This window comes from Henckelia pumila, chromosome 4 (assembly GCF_033568475.1).
Source record: "Henckelia pumila isolate YLH828 chromosome 4, ASM3356847v2, whole genome shotgun sequence".
Taxonomy (NCBI): Eukaryota; Viridiplantae; Streptophyta; class Magnoliopsida; order Lamiales; family Gesneriaceae; genus Henckelia; species Henckelia pumila.
Window position 1 is genome coordinate 30,305,377 of NC_133123.1, and position 18,431 is coordinate 30,323,807.

Consider the following 18,431-nt stretch of genomic DNA (forward strand, 5'->3'; position numbering starts at 1 on the left):
TTGTTTGTTGTGTTTATTATTTGAACTTAACTGATAGAACCAGTAGTTCTTGGCTTTCTACCTGATTTTATGAATTATTATTAGAACTCTGAGTTCCTATCATAGTTTTCTGTTCGTTACGTTATTTATGCCTGTATTTAAATCCTTGTGTCTTGTAGAATGGCACCAGGAGAAAGAGGTAGAAAAGGGAAGGAAGTTGTACAAGAGTCTGCAGCAGAAAATATTAGAAATCTTGATGATATTGTCAGGGGAAGACGTGATCGACCAGCTGTCCATCCTCCGAAAGATGTGGATTTAGAGGTGGAACAACAACCACGGGTAAATCCTGACAAAAGAAAAGCGATTCAGGCTGAGTCTGATCCAGTAGCCCAATTGACTGAGAAAATGGGAGGAATACGATTAATAATTTCTCAATTTCAGGAGTTGCGTCCGCAAAAGTTCTTTTGCAATGAAGGAAGTGAGAAAGCTTCTAGTTGGTTGAACAGTCTCAACAATATGTTTAATGGACTAGAATATCCTGATGAAATTCGACTGAAGTTAGTTCCTTTTCAACTTAAAGACCGAGCGCAACTTTGGTGGGAAACGACAGTAGAAACACTTTCTGATTCTGGTGAAAAGATTACATGGGAAGTCTTTCGTACTCAATTTGCACAGGAATATGCACCACCATCTTATTATTTTGCTAAAGAAGATGAATTTAATCTGTTGGTGCAAGGCAATAAATCTGTTGCTGACTATGCTTCTCAGTTTTCTGCTCTTTTGGCTTATGTTCCACATGTTGCAAAGAATGATCGGTCAAAGCTTTCACATTTTCTGAAGGGGCTTACACGAACGATCCATACTTTGGTGACTACTGGAACTCCATCCACTTATATGAAAGTCGTAGAAAAGTCAAAGAAGATTGAAGCAAGTCTACTCAGGGGTGAACCACAATCAATCCCAGCATCTGTTCCTCAAGGAGCTGGAAGTAGTTCACAGATACCAATGGGTTTACCTCCATATCAGTCTACGCAATCTTCTTAGCAAGCAAAGAAGCCTTGGTTTAAAGCTAGAGGAAAGTCATTTAAAAAGAAGCCACAGTCCAGTTCCTCCAGTTCCAGTGGTAGTCGTGGTGGAAGTTCAGTTGGATCGTCTGGTAGGGTGTACTGTGACAGATGTGGTGGTAATCATTTGAGTGCACATTGTACAGGATTTTCAGGAACTTGTTATACTTATGGGCAGGCTGGACATTCGTCTAGAGTATGTCCAAATGCTGGAAGACAGCAAGTGCAACCACAACAGTTTGGCCAGTTTCCTCGGCGACCATCATTCAGGCCATATGCTCCTGTACCGCAGTTTGCTCCTACACAACCTTATGTTCCGGTACAACCACCTCAGCAGCCTAGGTACTCATCTCCTCAGAGTCAGCAACATTTTCCAGGGCCACAGCAGGCTCAAGTCCATGCTATGACTCATGATCAGGCACAAGATGCACCTGGGGGAGTTATTGCAGGTATTTGTTACATTTTCGAGTATCCTGCACGTATCTTGATAGACACAGGAGCATCTCATTCATTTTTATCTGTTACATTTGCTGATGAGCATGAGATTGCTTTTACCCCGTTGTTGGATACTGTGTCTGTAGCTACTCCTGCTGGTGTTTTCTTGATGTCTAATGAGATAGTTTTGAATTGTGTGATTAGATTTGAGGATAAGATCATGATAACCAATCTAATCAAACTAGCTATGTCTGATTTTGATTGTATTCTGGGTATGGATACACTGATGAATTATAGAGCTACTGTTGATTGTTTTCATGACATTGTGAGATTTAAACCGTATTATGGCAATAAGTAGAATTTTTATGGTACTGATTCACAATCTCGCATTCCATTAGTATCGGCAATGGAAATGTTTAGATTATTATCGATAGGAAATAAAGGATTTATGATTTATGCTCTTGATGCGACGAAGGAGGAAAAATTGAACGTTTCAGATATTCCTGTCGTCAAGGATTTTCCTGATGTATTTCCTGATGAGATTCCGGGTTTTCCGCCTCAGAGGGAAATAGATCTTAGTATTGAGTTGATGCCAGGGACAAGTCCTATTTTTTGAGCCACATATCGATTAGCTCCAGCAGAATTGAAAGAACTTAAGACGCAATTGCAAGATTTGCTGGAAAAAGGGTATATTAGACCAAGTGTGTCACCTTGGGGTGCTCCAGTCTTGTTTGTGAAAAAGAAAAAAGGAACGATGCGAATGTGCATCGATTATTGGCAATTGAACCAGGCTACTGTAAAGAATAAGTATCCTTTGCCACGAATTGATGACTTGTTTGATCAGTTGCAGGGTACGTCTGTGTATTCTAAAATTGATCTTCATTTCGGATATCATCAACTTAGAGTTCGAGAGGAAGATGTTCCCAAAACAACATTTCGAACGCGTTACGGGCATTATGAATTCTGAGTTGTTCCTTTTGGGTTGACTAATACTCCAGCAGTTTTTATGGATTTAATGAATCGTGTGTTTCGGGAGTTTATAGATCGATTTGTTATCGTGTTCATTAATGACATTTTGATTTATTCTAAGTCAAGAAAGGAGCATAAAGAACATTTGATATTAGTACTTGAGAAACTCAGAACATCACAATTATATGCTAAGTTTTCGAAGTGTGAATTTTGGTTGGACAGATTATTATTTCTAGGACATGTGATATCAGCACAAGGAGTATCTGTCGATCCTAGTAAAATTAAAGTTGTTCTTAATTGGTCCAGACCAACCAATGTCTCTGAGATTCGTAGCTTTTTGGGTTTGGCTGGATATTACAGGCGTTTCATTAAGGGATTTTCTGAAATAGCTAGGCCTATGACTATATTGACGCAAAAAGATCGACGTTTTGTGTGGACTGAAGAATGTGAAGCTAGTTTCCAGACTTTGAAAAAGAAATTGACTACGGCTCCAGTACTAGCATTACCTTCAGGCTCAGGTGGATTTGTTGTTTGTACAGATGCTTCTTTGAATGGACTGGGTTGTGTTTTGATGCAACATGGACGCGTGATTGTGTATGCATCTCGTCAATTGAAACCACATGAGACTCGTTATCCAGTTCATGATTTAGAATTGGCTGCCATTGTGCATGCATTGAAAATATGGCGTCATTATCTGTACGGTGAACAGTTTGTGATTTATTCCGATCATAAGAGTTTGAAATATTTATTCACACAGTCTGATTTGAATATGATACAACGTCGATGGTTGGAACTGCTTAAGGATTTTGACTGTGATATTCAATACCAGCCAGGAAATGTGAATCAAGTTGCAGATGCTTTGAGCAGAAAAGTTCATACTAAGATGTTGGCATTTTTAACTATTTCTAAAGTTCATGAGCATTTGGGAACTTCAGGATGGACTTATCGAGCTAAAGGTAACCATTTCATAGTTTCATCTATTCAAGTTGAACCACGAATAATTTCAAAAATCAAAGCAGCACAAAAGACTGATCCATATATTCATCACTTGAAAGAATTAACTCCAGCTGGTCAGTCAGGGAAATTCCTTGTTGCTTCTGATGGATGTTTGCGTTATAATGGTAGACTTGTGGTTCCGAATTTGATAGATTTGAAAGAAGATATACTACGAGAAGCTCATTGTAGTCGACATAGTGTACATCCTGGAATTCGAAAGATGTATCATATTTTGAAAGCCCATTACTGGTGGGAAGGTATGAAAAATGATATTTCTGACTTTGTGGCTAAGTGTCTGACGTGTCAACAAGTTAAGGCTGAAAGAATGAGACCATGTGGTATGTTACTTAGTCTTGAAGTACCACAGTGGAATTGGGAACACATTACTATGGATTTCGTGACACACCTACCTCAATCTAATCGTGGTTGTGATACCATTTGGGTTATTGTGGATAGATTATCTAAATCTGCCCATTTTATTCCATATGATCGTACTTGGACATATACAAAAATGGCGAAAATGTACATTGATCAGATAGTGCGATTGCATGGTGTGCCAGTTACTGTAGTATCAGACCGTGATTCCAGATTTACTTCTAAATTTTGGTCTAGTTTGCAATCAGCTTTGGGTTCTAAATTGGCCATGAGTACTGCCTATCATCCACAGACAGATGGACAATCTGAAAGAACTATTCAGACGCTTGAAGATTTATTACGAGCTGTTGTGATAGATTTCAGTGGTGGTTGGCAAGAATCTTTAGCTTTGGTGGAATTCTCTTACAATAATAGTTATCAAGTATCTATCGGGATGACACTATTTGAAGCCTTGTATGGCAGAAAATGTAGATCTCCGATATGTTGGAAAGAAGTAGGAGAACGACAGTTGTCAGGACCTGAGTTTATTCAAGAGATGAAAGAAAAAGTTGAACTGATCAGGAAAAGAATGAAAGCAGCCCAGGATCATCAAGCCAGCTATGCTAATAACAGGCGTAGACCTTTAGAATTTCAGGTTGGCGATTTTGTTTTCTTGAAAGTATCACCATTTCGTGGTACTATGAGATTTGGGCGTAAAGGGAAATTAGCTCCTCGTTATATCGGTCCGTACGAGATTGTCGAAAAGATTGGTATTTTGGCGTATCGTTTGAACTTGCCGCAGAGTTTGTCTACGATACATGATGTATTTCACGTATCTATGCTGCGAAAGTATGAACCAGATCCTTCTCATATCTTGAGGGCTGATGATGTGGAGTTGGATAGTTCCCTTAGCTATGTTGAGTATCCAGTGCAGATTCTTGATCGTAAAGAAAAGCAACTTAGGAACAAGAAGATTCCTTTGGTTATGGTGGAATGTAGTAGACATGGAAGAGAAGAAGCTACATGGGAATTGGAGTTTAGAATGCGTCAAGAATGGCCTTATTTGTTTGAAAATATGACGACTTATTCCATGTACTCTAATTTTTCTATGTACTATCAGTGGTAGATGTTTAACCACTTTGTATATAAGTTTGATGTGTGTTAATTTCGAGGACGAAATTTTGTTTTTAGAGGGGGAGAAATGTAAGGACCCGATTTTACTATATTAATTAATTCGTGTGTTAAAAATATGTATTACTAAATATCGGTTTATAGACGATATTAAAATGATATGTAATTTATAGAGCACACAAGAGTTGAAATAACTCAAATCGGGTCAAGTTTAACCCCGAATGAATAAAATAGAACACACAATTGAACTGGAATATATTTTAATGGATATATATCAATATATAGATATATAGATATATGATATGTATCCTTACCTTGCTCTCTCTCTCCTCAAGTCGCGTTCCCATTCTCTGTTCTTTTGTTTTAAAGTTTCTTCGTCGCTTCAAATCGCCGTAACTTTTCCGTCGGTTATCGATTTTCGAAAATAAATATAGTTCTGGGCTCCTCGCAACGTAAGCTTTCTTTTGATACCCATTTCGCAAGGTTTCATCGTCGTCTCAAAAACTCCGTCCGACCAGTTGCTGCCGTCGCCGCTCGTGTTCGCCGGAATTTGGAAAAATAACCTTGGTTTAGGTTGTTTAGAGCTTAAACTCGAAGCTTTGCACAAAATTCGGAACTTCCAGAGGTAGATTTCGAGATTAGGTTTCGAATTTTGGGGCTTTGTTTGGTTAATTTGAATTCCAGTGATTGATATTTGTTTAATTCTTGATTGTAGGTGTTATATTTCAGTTGAATTGAGGTATGGTTATTTTTCAGAATAGATTTGGGAATTATTTCGAAATTTCAGATTATATTATGTTGGATTTTCGAATTATAGAGATGTTTAAATCGTTGTTTGGATGTTTAGATGTGTTAGAATTGTTATAGATTAATTTCAGGATTTTTGAACAATTTTTCTGGAAAATTCAGATATGCAGTGTTGGGTATTTCGACTTTTCAAGTTATTTATTTGATATTTGGACATTGATAGGATGATTTAATATGAGATGTGAAGTTAAGGAAATGTTAGTTTGATTTTTAGAATTAGTTCCGATAATTTTCAGATTTGTAAACGGAAACAGGAATTAATATTATATCAATGGTTTTCCACAGGATTGTACTATTCGAGAATTACTTGAGATATTTCTGTGGTAAATTAAGTGTTGGTTGAGGTATGCATGAGCTGTTTATATTACGACGTCTATAATGACATGTAATGATATTAAGTATTTTGTAATGAGTGATAAAGTGCTTTATGTGCTTATGTGGATTATATGATTGCATTCATTCATTTACAATTTTTCATAGCACGTTGAGCCTTGACTCCTTTGATTACTATTGATATTGATCTCTTGAGATGTATTGAGTCATCATGGAGCGAGTGACATTGTTTAGTGCACTCCTGAGATAGCATGAGGCACGGACAGGTAGCTCCTGTCGCCCTCCGATGCTACGTACGACACTCCTGATGACAACATGAGGCTGGACGGGTTGCTCCTGTCACCCTCCGATGCTACGTGTATGGATTAACAGTGATGATTGGAGGTTTGTTGCGTTCCTGGCACGGGTGGCCACTGAGATTATTGTGATACGTTTTGTTTGGACTCCATTTGGTATCCTTTATTCTATTGATACCTGTCACGCATTACATTGCATTTCATTGCATTGTACTTGATTTTATTCATGTCAGTTATATTTGTCGTAATTTTTATAGTTCGTCGTACTGGGGTCCGACCCCTGTTTTCTTTTTATGCTGTGGTTGTTTGTGATTCCATAGCAGGTTATCCAGGGGAATTTGACGCATCTGGTGGAGCGTCATCTAGTGGTACCCAGTGAGACGAGCGTGGAGTCGAGTTCCCAGAGATATGGATATATTAGTTTAGTGAGTTTTATATTTGCCGGGGTGATGCCCTGTGTATCTGTATCGATAGTTTTGGACTTTGTTTTGGATTGTTATTTGTGTGATCGAGCCTTGCCGGCTCTGCATGTGTTTAGTCCTGGCTAGTGCGGCTATAGGTTTGTAAATTGGAGTTGTGACTCTATTTTCGAGTATATATATTGCTGGTTGTGTTGTACAGGTTTTTGGAATGTCCTATTTACGAATAGGTCATGCCGAAATTTCTGTAGGCCCAAACGTAAATTTTTAACTCGTTTTCGCTGTTTATATTAATTAATCCTGGTTGTTTGATCATTAAATATTAAATCAGGACACGGGCCCTTTCAAGTTTTTTCAAGTTAAAATTATTGAAATCTTATTTGAGAACCACAATGAGTCAAGAAAAACTGAATGATTTGACGATCCTCTGCATAAAAAAAACATATTGATATATATATCTTATGTCACACAATTGATGATTTTGTTTCAAAAAACATAAGAAGAGCCAATATTAAATAATATTTTTTTTGATTAAATTATTTTAAAGAATTATGTAAATCTTCTTTCATTTGTGTATTTTATTGATTTATGTATTTTGGTTTATTTTAATTATGTTATTTGAATATATATATATATATATATATATATATATATATGAGTTTTCAAGTTAATATGAAAGGGCCCATAGTTTAAACTTTGCCCAGAGCCTCGTTTTTCTTAGGACCGCCCCTGCCAATCATCCGCACGACTTTTAAATTTTCACCATATTTTTCATTTAGTTTCTAATTTTTATTTTTTTTATTATTATTTTTTTGCAATAACATGTTGATCAAAAGTTAAAAAAAAATCAGAAAGATAAAAATAAAAAAGTAACCGTAACTTATTTCGTTACACACGCAACGCGTGTGCCACGTTTGCTAGTTCCCAAGAAGGTGTTGTAAAGCATGCTAATTTTTTTTTAATCGTAAAATCATTTTTATAGAATATTTATCCAAACGCATGTTTATTTTATTTTTAGTTTGATATTCCAATAAATATAATTAGATTAGATTAATAAATAATTAAAGCAGAAACTAACTGATAGAAAGCTTTGATGTAAGGAAATAACTGATAAATTGAAACATCTGTCCAGGACTCTACCTTCAGACCATTTCACTTCAATAAATGACGAGGAACGGTAGTAGACTTTAGAATTGATATTCATCTTGTTGGCAGATCGATCGATGAGTATGACATTGGTTAAGATGGGTTTATACAACAAATTTGTATAAATCAAAGTTTTCTAATGAAATTTTTCGCACATGAAAAAAGAAGAAATGTTAAAAGATTTGATCCTTGAACTTAAATAAACAAATTGTGATATACACGTTTTTTTTAGCCAAAATATGTAAATCAAAAGTGCAAAACATCAATTATTATATTAATATTAAAATTTAAGTATTTTATAAAATAAAATCCGAAGTAAATCAATTGATACAATGATTTTACTTCTTAGTAACTTTTCAAAATATAAATCAGCATAAGATGAATCGAAAAGGAGAACTTACATGTTTTTTTTCTTTTCATTTTTGAAATAATTGTTTGACTAAAGTTATTTTTCAACTATATATCCGAATGTATTTTAATGTAGGTAGGTAATATATATTTTATTTTTTATCATATAGCTACGTAAAAGACAATATGTGTTAAACAAACAATATTCGATTGATTTAGTAGTTGCGGACCGGAAAAATATATACTTTAGTAGTTTCGACCGAAAAAAATATATACCAAAACAAACAGAAACCAATAACGAATAAAAATCAAACTTTAATAAATTGCATTACTGTAGTTCAATGTAAACCATTAAAGTCTAAAATAATAATTTCCTCGTTATTAATTATAAAGGGAATCGGAAAGGGGAACTCCAAAATCTTTTGGGTCGTATTATATCTTTTCACCTACCAACAATCCCTCACGATCTTCCAGTTTTCACGCACCCCATCCCTCAAACAAAATTTCCTAGAATTATCAGTCTACGAACATTAAATAGAGAAATACCTCATTATCATCATTAAAATCTTGAGTCAAACTTTGACACATGGCTCCATGTATGCAGTAATTAAAAATAATAAAATATTAAATATACACATTCATGAATATAATATTGGAACGAAATCCTGACGTTCAGTTCATGTTTCTTTTACTCCAACAAGTTCTATTTATATATATATATTACAAAAAGTAAAATATATGAACAAAATATAATAAATTACACGCTAAACATTCGTATCAATTTTTCTTTAACAAAGTAAATTATTTTAACCGTTTATCTTGAGATACAAATTTTGTTGAATTTTTCTATTAAAAAAATTTAGATGAATTAATCGAATGTTTTATTGTATTTTCAATTTTGTTTATAATAAGACTTGTTGATTTGAGCAAAGTGTAATAGAGTAGAGAATTTCCTCCCTTCAAGAATAAACAAATAAAATAAATTGTCATTCAAGAATTTAATGCCCGAAATGTAGGTTAAATCATTCGATTTCATCGTACTTTTTTTAGCATTCCACTCTCCTATTCTGCAATCACGTCTCTTCAAATCATATGAACCCCAAAAGAAAAAAAAGAAAAAAAAAGAGTTTGATGTCTAATTCTGCTGTGGTGAAAATACTGTTACTATTACAGGAAATAATTACTTCTACGGGGTGGGAGAATTTTGCTATTCTTACCAATTTACAGCAACTTTGAGCATGCATTATTCCGTGAAATTTTTGGGTCTGATTTTGTACCTTTTGCCTTAGGTTTCATGTACCCTTTTTTTGCATCACAACATTAGATTATCTGGTTTAATTTTATTTTTCGGAAGAGATACAAATATATCTTTTCACGTGTTATAATTGCATAAATTTATTAACAAACTGTTTATATATATATATATATATATATATATATATATATTTAGGCCCGAAGAGGTACTGCTATCCAGGAAGATGGAGAGCATATATATATCTGCATCAAACGACGGCTTGTTTTTCAGGTAATTTGATTAATTATCTTTAGTATATGGATTATGCATGGAGCTAGTTTTTATTATAGAAATTAATGAAATATATGACCGATAATCTTCTTCGATCCAAACTTTCAAGTTCACGAATATCATGCATACGAGAGAGAAAAATAGTCGTTTTTCTGTTTTCATCGTTTTATCTAACTTGTCAAAGTTATGCGTTAGTCTTCTTGTCGACAACTTATATTGTTAAGAAATGACTTGGATCTAACTCACCTCAAAACCTAGTTCAAGAGGTGAGGATTGCTCTAGTCTATATTAAGGGGTGTGTTGGTGTAGTAATTATGTCCCACATCGCGCGGTTGACTAAATAACCTGGGCAAACCTTCCTTCTTGAGCTAGATTTTGAAGATGAGTTAGATCCAAGTCAATTTCTAACGTATATGTTGCACGAGATGATAACGAAATGTAAGATGGTAAACATGAACGTTATTTTGGACTTATTCATCACGTGTTTCATAACCTTATTCTGAAAGTTTTGAAAAATCTCTCACTTGTTTAGGAGGTGGAATCATGGCAGGCAATAGAGAAGGTACTAAAATTCGACACCCTTAACAAATTTCTTGGTCCTATTTGTTAGTAAGTTTTAAGGTACAAATCTCATAATTTCTAACACTATCCGTCAAACTATTTGGGTAAGCAATTCTCGGACATTCACCCTCTGTCTGAGAACGAGGAAATAAAACATAGAAAGTGATAAAAACATATGTACCTATACTATATATCTTAAGTTTCTCTACCAGAGTACTGTTAATTTGCCAATATCCGAAATATATTTACCATTAATGGTTTTTGAGCTAGCCAGATAATCGAGTATCGATCAGTACGTGTCTTAAATCGATCCTTAGTTTGATGCAATATTCATGGTATCGAAACAATCTGATAAAGAATGATCTTCAACGCTGTAATATATTAGGTAGGATTTTTCGTTTGTCTGAGTGATTGATTTGTGCAGAATGTTAACACTGAAGATGCATATCGCCAAGAATCTCAACGAGCAACCTAAATAACAGATCTAACAAAATAAAAACCATGTAATATGCCAAATTTTTCGGAAAGCATAAATCAGCTCTTCGTTTACATACACTTCAGATAGATTTAAGTAGTGTTTGCAACGTTTTTAAGAAACAATGATCGATCATAATCACTTTTTATTTTTACATCTCCAAACACTACCTTATAAGATGAAAGAAATTTGCGGGCACGCCTCGGTTGTTTTAAGATCTTCAAGAATTAATATAATAAACTATAGTAATCTAACTATATTGACTTTGAAACTAATTGTTTTCATAAATGATTGTTGTGGAGATCTTCGTGATTTCAATATTGTATCTCCAAAAGTGATAAAAAACCAAGATTTTTGTTTAATTGAACTTCTTGAACATGCATAAATATACATACATAGAAGTAAATCATTGATTTACAATTTTGAAGTTATTATAACGTAACCCTTTAATCCAAAAATTAGAGTAGGAATATTATTAAATAAAGAAAAAAATATAATATCGTCAAGCATGTGGATTCAGTTGTTGTAATCTAAATAAGACTAACTCTTATCCAAAATAATTAAGTAAAATGCTAGATGCACACCTTGTAGCACCTTGGTTTACACTCTTACTTAAAATTTTTCTCATTTTCCTCATTAAATACAAAATTAACCATGATAAGAAATAAATATCTAGTTGGTCAATAAAAATTTTGTAATTAATAAGTGAGGGTGTAAACCAAGGTGTACATTAAGGTCTACATGCATCTAATATTACTGAATAATTAAATTGACATAGATATACTTGACACGATTTTCGGTGAAATTATTGAAAAATGCTGTATGTACGTACATACACATTTACACATTGTACTCTTTGAATACGAAATTATCCTAAAGATATATATTTCCATCGGTACATTCGGAATAATTTTATATACTACAAAGATAACGTGTAATTGTGTGTGTAATCGTGTACTTACATATAACATAACTTGAAATTATAAATGTCTTCTTATTAGTTGTAACTCATAAGATGATTTTGATGCTTTTTAGTCATCGTCTGCTTTTATTTCTTAAAATAACAACAAAATTTTCATCTATCCAATCTCAAAAATGGCATCTAACCTGCAGAAAATTGAGAAACACAGTGACACAGGCGACTGAAAGCGTTTCAGTTTGGGCATTGATTATCATGTTCAGCCATATCCACGTAGTATAATGGGTGTATACATTGAATGATATTGCATACACCACTTATGACATTCGAAATAAATAAAACGAGATTAATTAGTGACCAATAAAAGACAGCAGATTATATATATTTATATATACCTGGGAACATTAATTATCCAGACAAAATATTTCACATTTCCATCGTAAAGATTGAAGATTAATCACTGGAAATATTGATCATGTGGTAGACCGATCTTACATTCACTTGTAGCACGGCGGCGGCAGCTACACAATTCCGACCATAATCAGCAAAGATGCCAAAAGATTCTTAAGATCTGTACATAAATTATGAATTGACGTGAGAAATCACTTGTGATCTGATATATATATATATATATATATATATACACGCATTATCTAATTTGCCGACTTAACCGTATGGAAAACAGATCGATTTACCTATTGATGAACTTGTGCTGATCCAAAATGTCACAAAAGTTGGATTGTGAGGTTAAGTTGCTAACGTCCCAATTCTCATTGACATTAGGAGATGGGAGACTGCAATGGAACCCGAAAAACGAAGAGTGGTGCCTCAGCATCCTTTTGATGACATTGGATTCTTGAATTAGGTCTTCGTGAGTTGCTGCTACTGTGGCGGCAGCAGTAGCTTCATTGGTTATGGGACAATGAAGATTAATAGGCTGGGTATTAGATGCAGATGGTCTGCAAACTTCAAACAAATTGTTCCTCTGAATTGGGACTGAATGATTTAAACTAGAAGAGCCCATGTTTCTTGATTCATTTAGCTTCTTGATGCACATTTTCTCCTTGGTTCTTTCCCTAGCCCTTGCTCTTGCCTTAGCTCTTGATTCTTTAGCTAGAGTTGAAGCACTCTGTGTTGGATCTTTGGCTCCTTTACATTTGTTAGCATTCATGGATACCGATCTTCTCTTCGAATCTGCACCTACTAAACAACTCCCATTTTCGAAAGCTTCCCCATTTAACACTTCTTCGCATTCAGAAGGGGAAGAAGTGCTCCTAGCAGCAGCGCTAGAGCTTTTCTTTGCGTGAACCAGATCTTTGATGGCTACTTTCGATTTCGTTAACAACCACTCGAGTGTTTTACTCGGCTTGTCGAAACCTAGCATCTCTTGAAGATCGAAGAACTTTCGCGCTATGCCAATGGACAGCCTGACTCTGCGATCCCTCGGACCCTGAGATGTCACGATTTTGCTGTGCCTATCTTTCTTCGCCGCCTGCTTTCTTGAAAATGTGTTGGCCAGGGCAGAAGGATCTTCATTAGTCCCACCAACATCCTGATTATACAAGGTCGAAACCTCGAGAAACGACGCGTTTTCGGCTAAGTAATGGCCGGAGAGCATGTCTTGGTGGTTGTGGTGGTGGTGGTGGTGGTGGTGGTCGTGAAGCAAGATTTCAGCTCCATTGATGAGGTCTACAGCAGAAGTAGAACCATGTGAAACTTCATGAGGAGGATGAAGGTATGAGCTCTTGCTAAACATTGTTTAATTTCTTGTGGTGGGAGGTTGGTTGGGTCAAAGATTCAAATGGGTAAACCCTATTCAATTTCTGACACGAAGCTGTATCTTAATCAAGAAAACTGTAGAACAAAAACCCTTATAGTTGTCGAAAAAGAAGCAAATGTGTGTGTGTGTGTTTTTTTTTTACTGTCGACCATTTTCTCTTGGATTCAAAAGGGTTCTTGGAGAGGACCACTCCTCTTAACATGATGATATATATTGATTTGTTGAAGATTATTAGAAAAACGTGAATTATTTACAATCTGGAAAATGACTTTGCCTGAGAAAAGAACCGAGGCTAGCGAGTAGGTTAAAAATGGAGGATGAAGATATGATGAAACGGGGGAGTTTAGGTTTTCAGGGAGTAAAAAGTGCTAGCTCCCCTTTTCTAATACTCAGATACGATATTAATTGTGATTAATTAAAAGAAACAAAAAACAAAAATACAAACTTTTTAAACTTATTATCTTTTTCACTCTTAGCAGTAGTAATTAATCTACAGTTCCTCCGATCGATCCACTTGAGCAACAAATCTCAAAACCATGATTTGTTCATTATTTAGTTAAGGGGGGGAAAAACATAAAAAGAAAAGTCAAGAAATTGAAGATTTGGACATAAAGTTGCTTCAACCTAAGATTTTAGACATACAAACAGATAGATATAGAATACAAACACTATTCCATGAGAAGTTGTAATCATATTTTGGTGATTTGCAACTTGGTTTTTTGGTGCGTGCATGTGACTTTATAAATATTCCGAAAGCTTAGGTTTTCTTTCAAAGGGGCCGTGAGGTTTTTGTAGGTGTGACCTTTGCATGAATGGTGTAAAAAGCAGTGAGTGATTTAAGAGCAGATTTAAGTGCCTAAATACGTACGTACCTTTGCCTACAACACTACGCAATGGACAAATCCAAGGGGTGGGAGGGGCCCCATTAGCATCGTGTCATGTCCACCATCCACCTCTCCATTTCTGGTATGACAGTAAGCAACTCCCCATTTTCTTCTGTTCGGTCCACAGCTTTTTTTCCCTTCTTTGTAATTGTTTTTTTTTTTTTAATTTAATAATAATATTGTTCGAAAATCCTTCTTTTGTTTTGTTTTTTCGAGTTTGAAAAAGTCACTGTTAATTTTTTCTTGTGATTCTTGGGCTTTTTGCTGCCATTTTTCTGTGTGGATCGAGGGTTCTTTTTTTTTTTTTTATTTATTACAGAACTTGTGCAAACCCTAGCTAGTTGTGATCTTCTTGCTGCTTTTTTTTTTTGTTTTTTTTTTTCTGTGAATTTTCGACTGTTTTTTAAAGGGTTTGTTTCCGGTTCTCTTCTTGAATTTGTTTAGTTAAATTAGAAGATATGAATGGAAGCTTCTGCTTAACAGAAAAAAAGATAGCTTTTGCAGTCGGAGAAGAAGGCATGTTGGTTGAAAATGGTAAGCTTATATATATATATATATATATATATATATATATATATTTAAAATAAAATTTTGAATATTAATACTCTAGGATTTTTTTAATCAGAAAATTTTTTATTTTATTTTGGAAAAAAAATTGTTCATGGTGGCTTAGTAGTGTTCTTGCTATTATTATTGCTGCTATAATTATTTTTATTTTTGAAAATTTTTTATCATGTATTATTTACTGAGAATATTTCATGAGTTTTGCTTGCGTTTTATGTGTAGTTTAATATTCCTGAAATTATTTTTTGCCTTAAAAAATGTGAACAAAATTTTAGCCTTTCTTTTTTCAAAGAGCAAGATTTTACCTGGTGCCTGGTGGCTTTGTGATTCTTCAAATATGGTGGTAATTTTTTTTCATCAGGCCGTGTTCTAATTAATTCAAGGAAAGTATTTTTCCTCAATTTTTTCACATCTTAATTAAATTAATTCTTGGTCATATTTATGCTCTTAGTCTTGCCTTTTTAAAAACATTTCTGTAATTTAATGCGATTAATTGGTGACACTTGCAAATTAATTTTTTTTTTCTATTTTCTAAATATATTATCTAAAGCCAACACAAATATTTGAAAATTTTTGGATTTGATGAATTTGATACTGACTGATAAGATAGTTTTTATATTCTTGATTAAAGAACAAACTCTGTTACTGTTAATTTTGGATGACATTGGAATAATGCTATGTGAATTGTCATAATAATAATAGAGGGTTTTTTTTCTCAAAATTAAAATTTGGGAAAATAGCCAAATTCATATGGTAAATTGATCTGTTTTGGTTTTTGTAATTAGTACATACATATGGTCAAAGTTGGATTTTAGGGTAATAATTAAGTTTGTTTTATTTATTTTTAACCTTTATTTCGTCATAGTGTTGACCGTGACAATATGTATTGAGATGTGACACTAAAATTGATGATGTGTTCAATGTTATGTTAGCTATAATAATTCGACAAAATATGATTTTTTTTAAAACAAAGAAATTTTTTTTGTCTCAAAACCAACTTTTGAAAAGTTTAATTTGATCAGGACGAAGACCCAAAACATTACAACTTATTAAACTACAAAACTGACTATTCTCCCTCGTATATTGTTATATAAAATTATGAAAATGGAATATTCTATCCATCCTTACATATCATATCCAATGTTAAGCTCTAACAGCCTTTTGTATAATAATATAATAAACCACAAAAAATAGTGTATAAGAAACTGGGTTACGATTACTTCAAAGTAATTGGCGACCAATTACAAAGTAGTTTTGGTGTCTTTCGTGCCCCTAGCTAATTCACTTTTTATTTTCTCCCTTTTTTTGCAAAAAATTTTCGTCAAGTGTGAGACGTTCTGGGATGAAAAGTAATCTTAATTTATAATTACTATTCAACAGTACTACTATCTTAATTTATTTTATTTATTTAATTTTACGAATTATTATAGTATTTATTATTCATTAATTAAAAGTCATACTAGCAGCAAGTCTTTTCATGATGAACTTTATTTTTCGATTCACAAAAACTCTTATTAGATAATCTTATGAGTTAATTTTGTGAGACAAAGATCCGAGTCGACCTGACCCATGAAAACAAATATTAATTTATTATTTTAAAAGTATTATTTTTCACTTCATGTATGAACCAAGTCAATCGATCTCACAGATATAAATATATTAAACCGTCTCACATGAAACTTACTTCTTTCGGCTTTATAGTATTTCAAGGGCGTGATTTAATGTTCACTTAAACCTAGACACATCAATATATTTTTCTTGTTGTTTAGTAATAGATCAACTCCTCGATATAAAAATATGTAAAAATTATTATAACATGACGCTTAAGATTCAAATTACCTACCGACGAAATATGATTTTTAAATTTAAATCGCCACAAAGTAACTCATATCTGCTGAATATAACAATAGTGTTTTTTTTATAATATAATACTTTATGTTAATTTTGTTACTATATATACTATGTTTCAACCAATTTGTTATTTTAAAACTTAAATATTAAGAATTCTTTGAGTTATTAAAGAATAGCGTAATTTAGAAAATGGAGATCAAATGGTTGCCACTTGCCGCTCTTTTATCCTTTTTTTTTTTTTGGATAAACTTTTATCCTATTTTTGTGTTATGAGAGAAGTGTTATAGATTACGGTGCAAACAAGACCTCAACTCCTTATTTAACTCAAGGCCACGAAATTTGAAACTCAATTTAATTTCTTTGATTAAAAAAATATTTTATTTTAATGTTAATACAAATTACTAATTTTGCAATTAATAGAATTAAGGACTAATGTGAAAAAAATAAACATTTATGTTGCAAGTTTTTGCTTGTTCTTCGATGATAATAACATTAAAATTCGAACTTATGTAATTTTATTATGGTACAAATATAGTTATCGCAGAATTAACTTTTTTTTAAAAAAAGAGAGAAATATTTTTTTGGTCCATTAACTTGTCCATGTTTTGGTTTTGATCCATTAACTTTTCAAAATTTAATTTTGGTACACTAATTTTTAATTTTCAGTGATTTTGGTCCAACTCCATACGTATCATCTAGACATTGGCACACGTCACCTGAAAAACTTGCTTCTCAGATATTTGAATCCAAACAATTTTTTATCGATGTTTTGATATATAATTCTCCCAATTGAAACAACTATTGATTCAAACAATTATTTATCGATGCTAGCCCACAGGGGCATAGGCGAGTTGGTAAGGCCTGAGATGACGTGGGAAGAAATTCTCCAGCGTTGCGGGTTCGATCCTCGTGTGGAGCATATTCCCTGCTGAAATATTGTGGGGGGTATGCTCTGGGGATTGGGTCATGTGCTCCCTCCTTCAGGTCCCTGTCGCTCGTGCACATCCCTCGATTTACCCTCCGCATGAGCCAATGAGCCTCTGACTCATGTGAAATGAGGTCCCCTTCGGGGTCAACCCTTTTTAGAATTATTTATCGATGCTAACTGGAAAAACCTAAAATTTACAAAATTCCAAGAGCATATTCCAAAAGCTTGGGATAGATAACTAACTAAAAGGTAGGGCTATACTCTTCTCGATAACATGGTACAAATGCGTGTCTTGTGCATAAAAAATAAGTGAATTATTTTTCGACTCATATGAAATTATTGGTTCACAACTTATATTGCAAGGATGAATATTCAACATGATGATAATTGATAAAAATAAAAAATATATGAGATGATAAATATTTTGGTCCTCTAACTTGTCTCATTTTCAATTGTATTTAAGTATTTAAGGTTTGGTTTTTGTACAATATAAAACTGATTTTATTTGACTTTTAGTCTTATTCGGTATGCCGTGACATCGAAAAATATTGTTGTGGTGTCGAAAAATGCGGATGTGGCATTAGAAATTGCTAAATGGCGTGTCGAAGAATATTGACAAGCTCGAAGCAGTTAAGAAATGAGATTTGGACCTAACTCGTTCCAAAAG

At 33.7% G+C, this 18,431-nt stretch overlaps 1 protein-coding gene across 1 annotated transcript; it reads right to left on the reverse strand.

The window, feature by feature from the left end:
• Positions 1-12,244: 12,244 nt before the first annotated feature.
• On the reverse strand, positions 12,245-13,884 carry LOC140866715 (transcription factor DICHOTOMA-like). The gene is made up of 2 exons (XM_073271747.1): positions 12,453-13,884; positions 12,245-12,328 (listed from the first exon to the last, which is right to left on the reverse strand). The coding sequence occupies exons 1-2, from the start codon at positions 13,511-13,513 to the stop codon at positions 12,322-12,324; spliced, it is 1,068 nt and encodes a 355-aa protein (XP_073127848.1). The 5' UTR covers positions 13,514-13,884; the 3' UTR covers positions 12,245-12,321.
• Between the last annotated feature and the right edge of the window lie 4,547 nt (positions 13,885-18,431).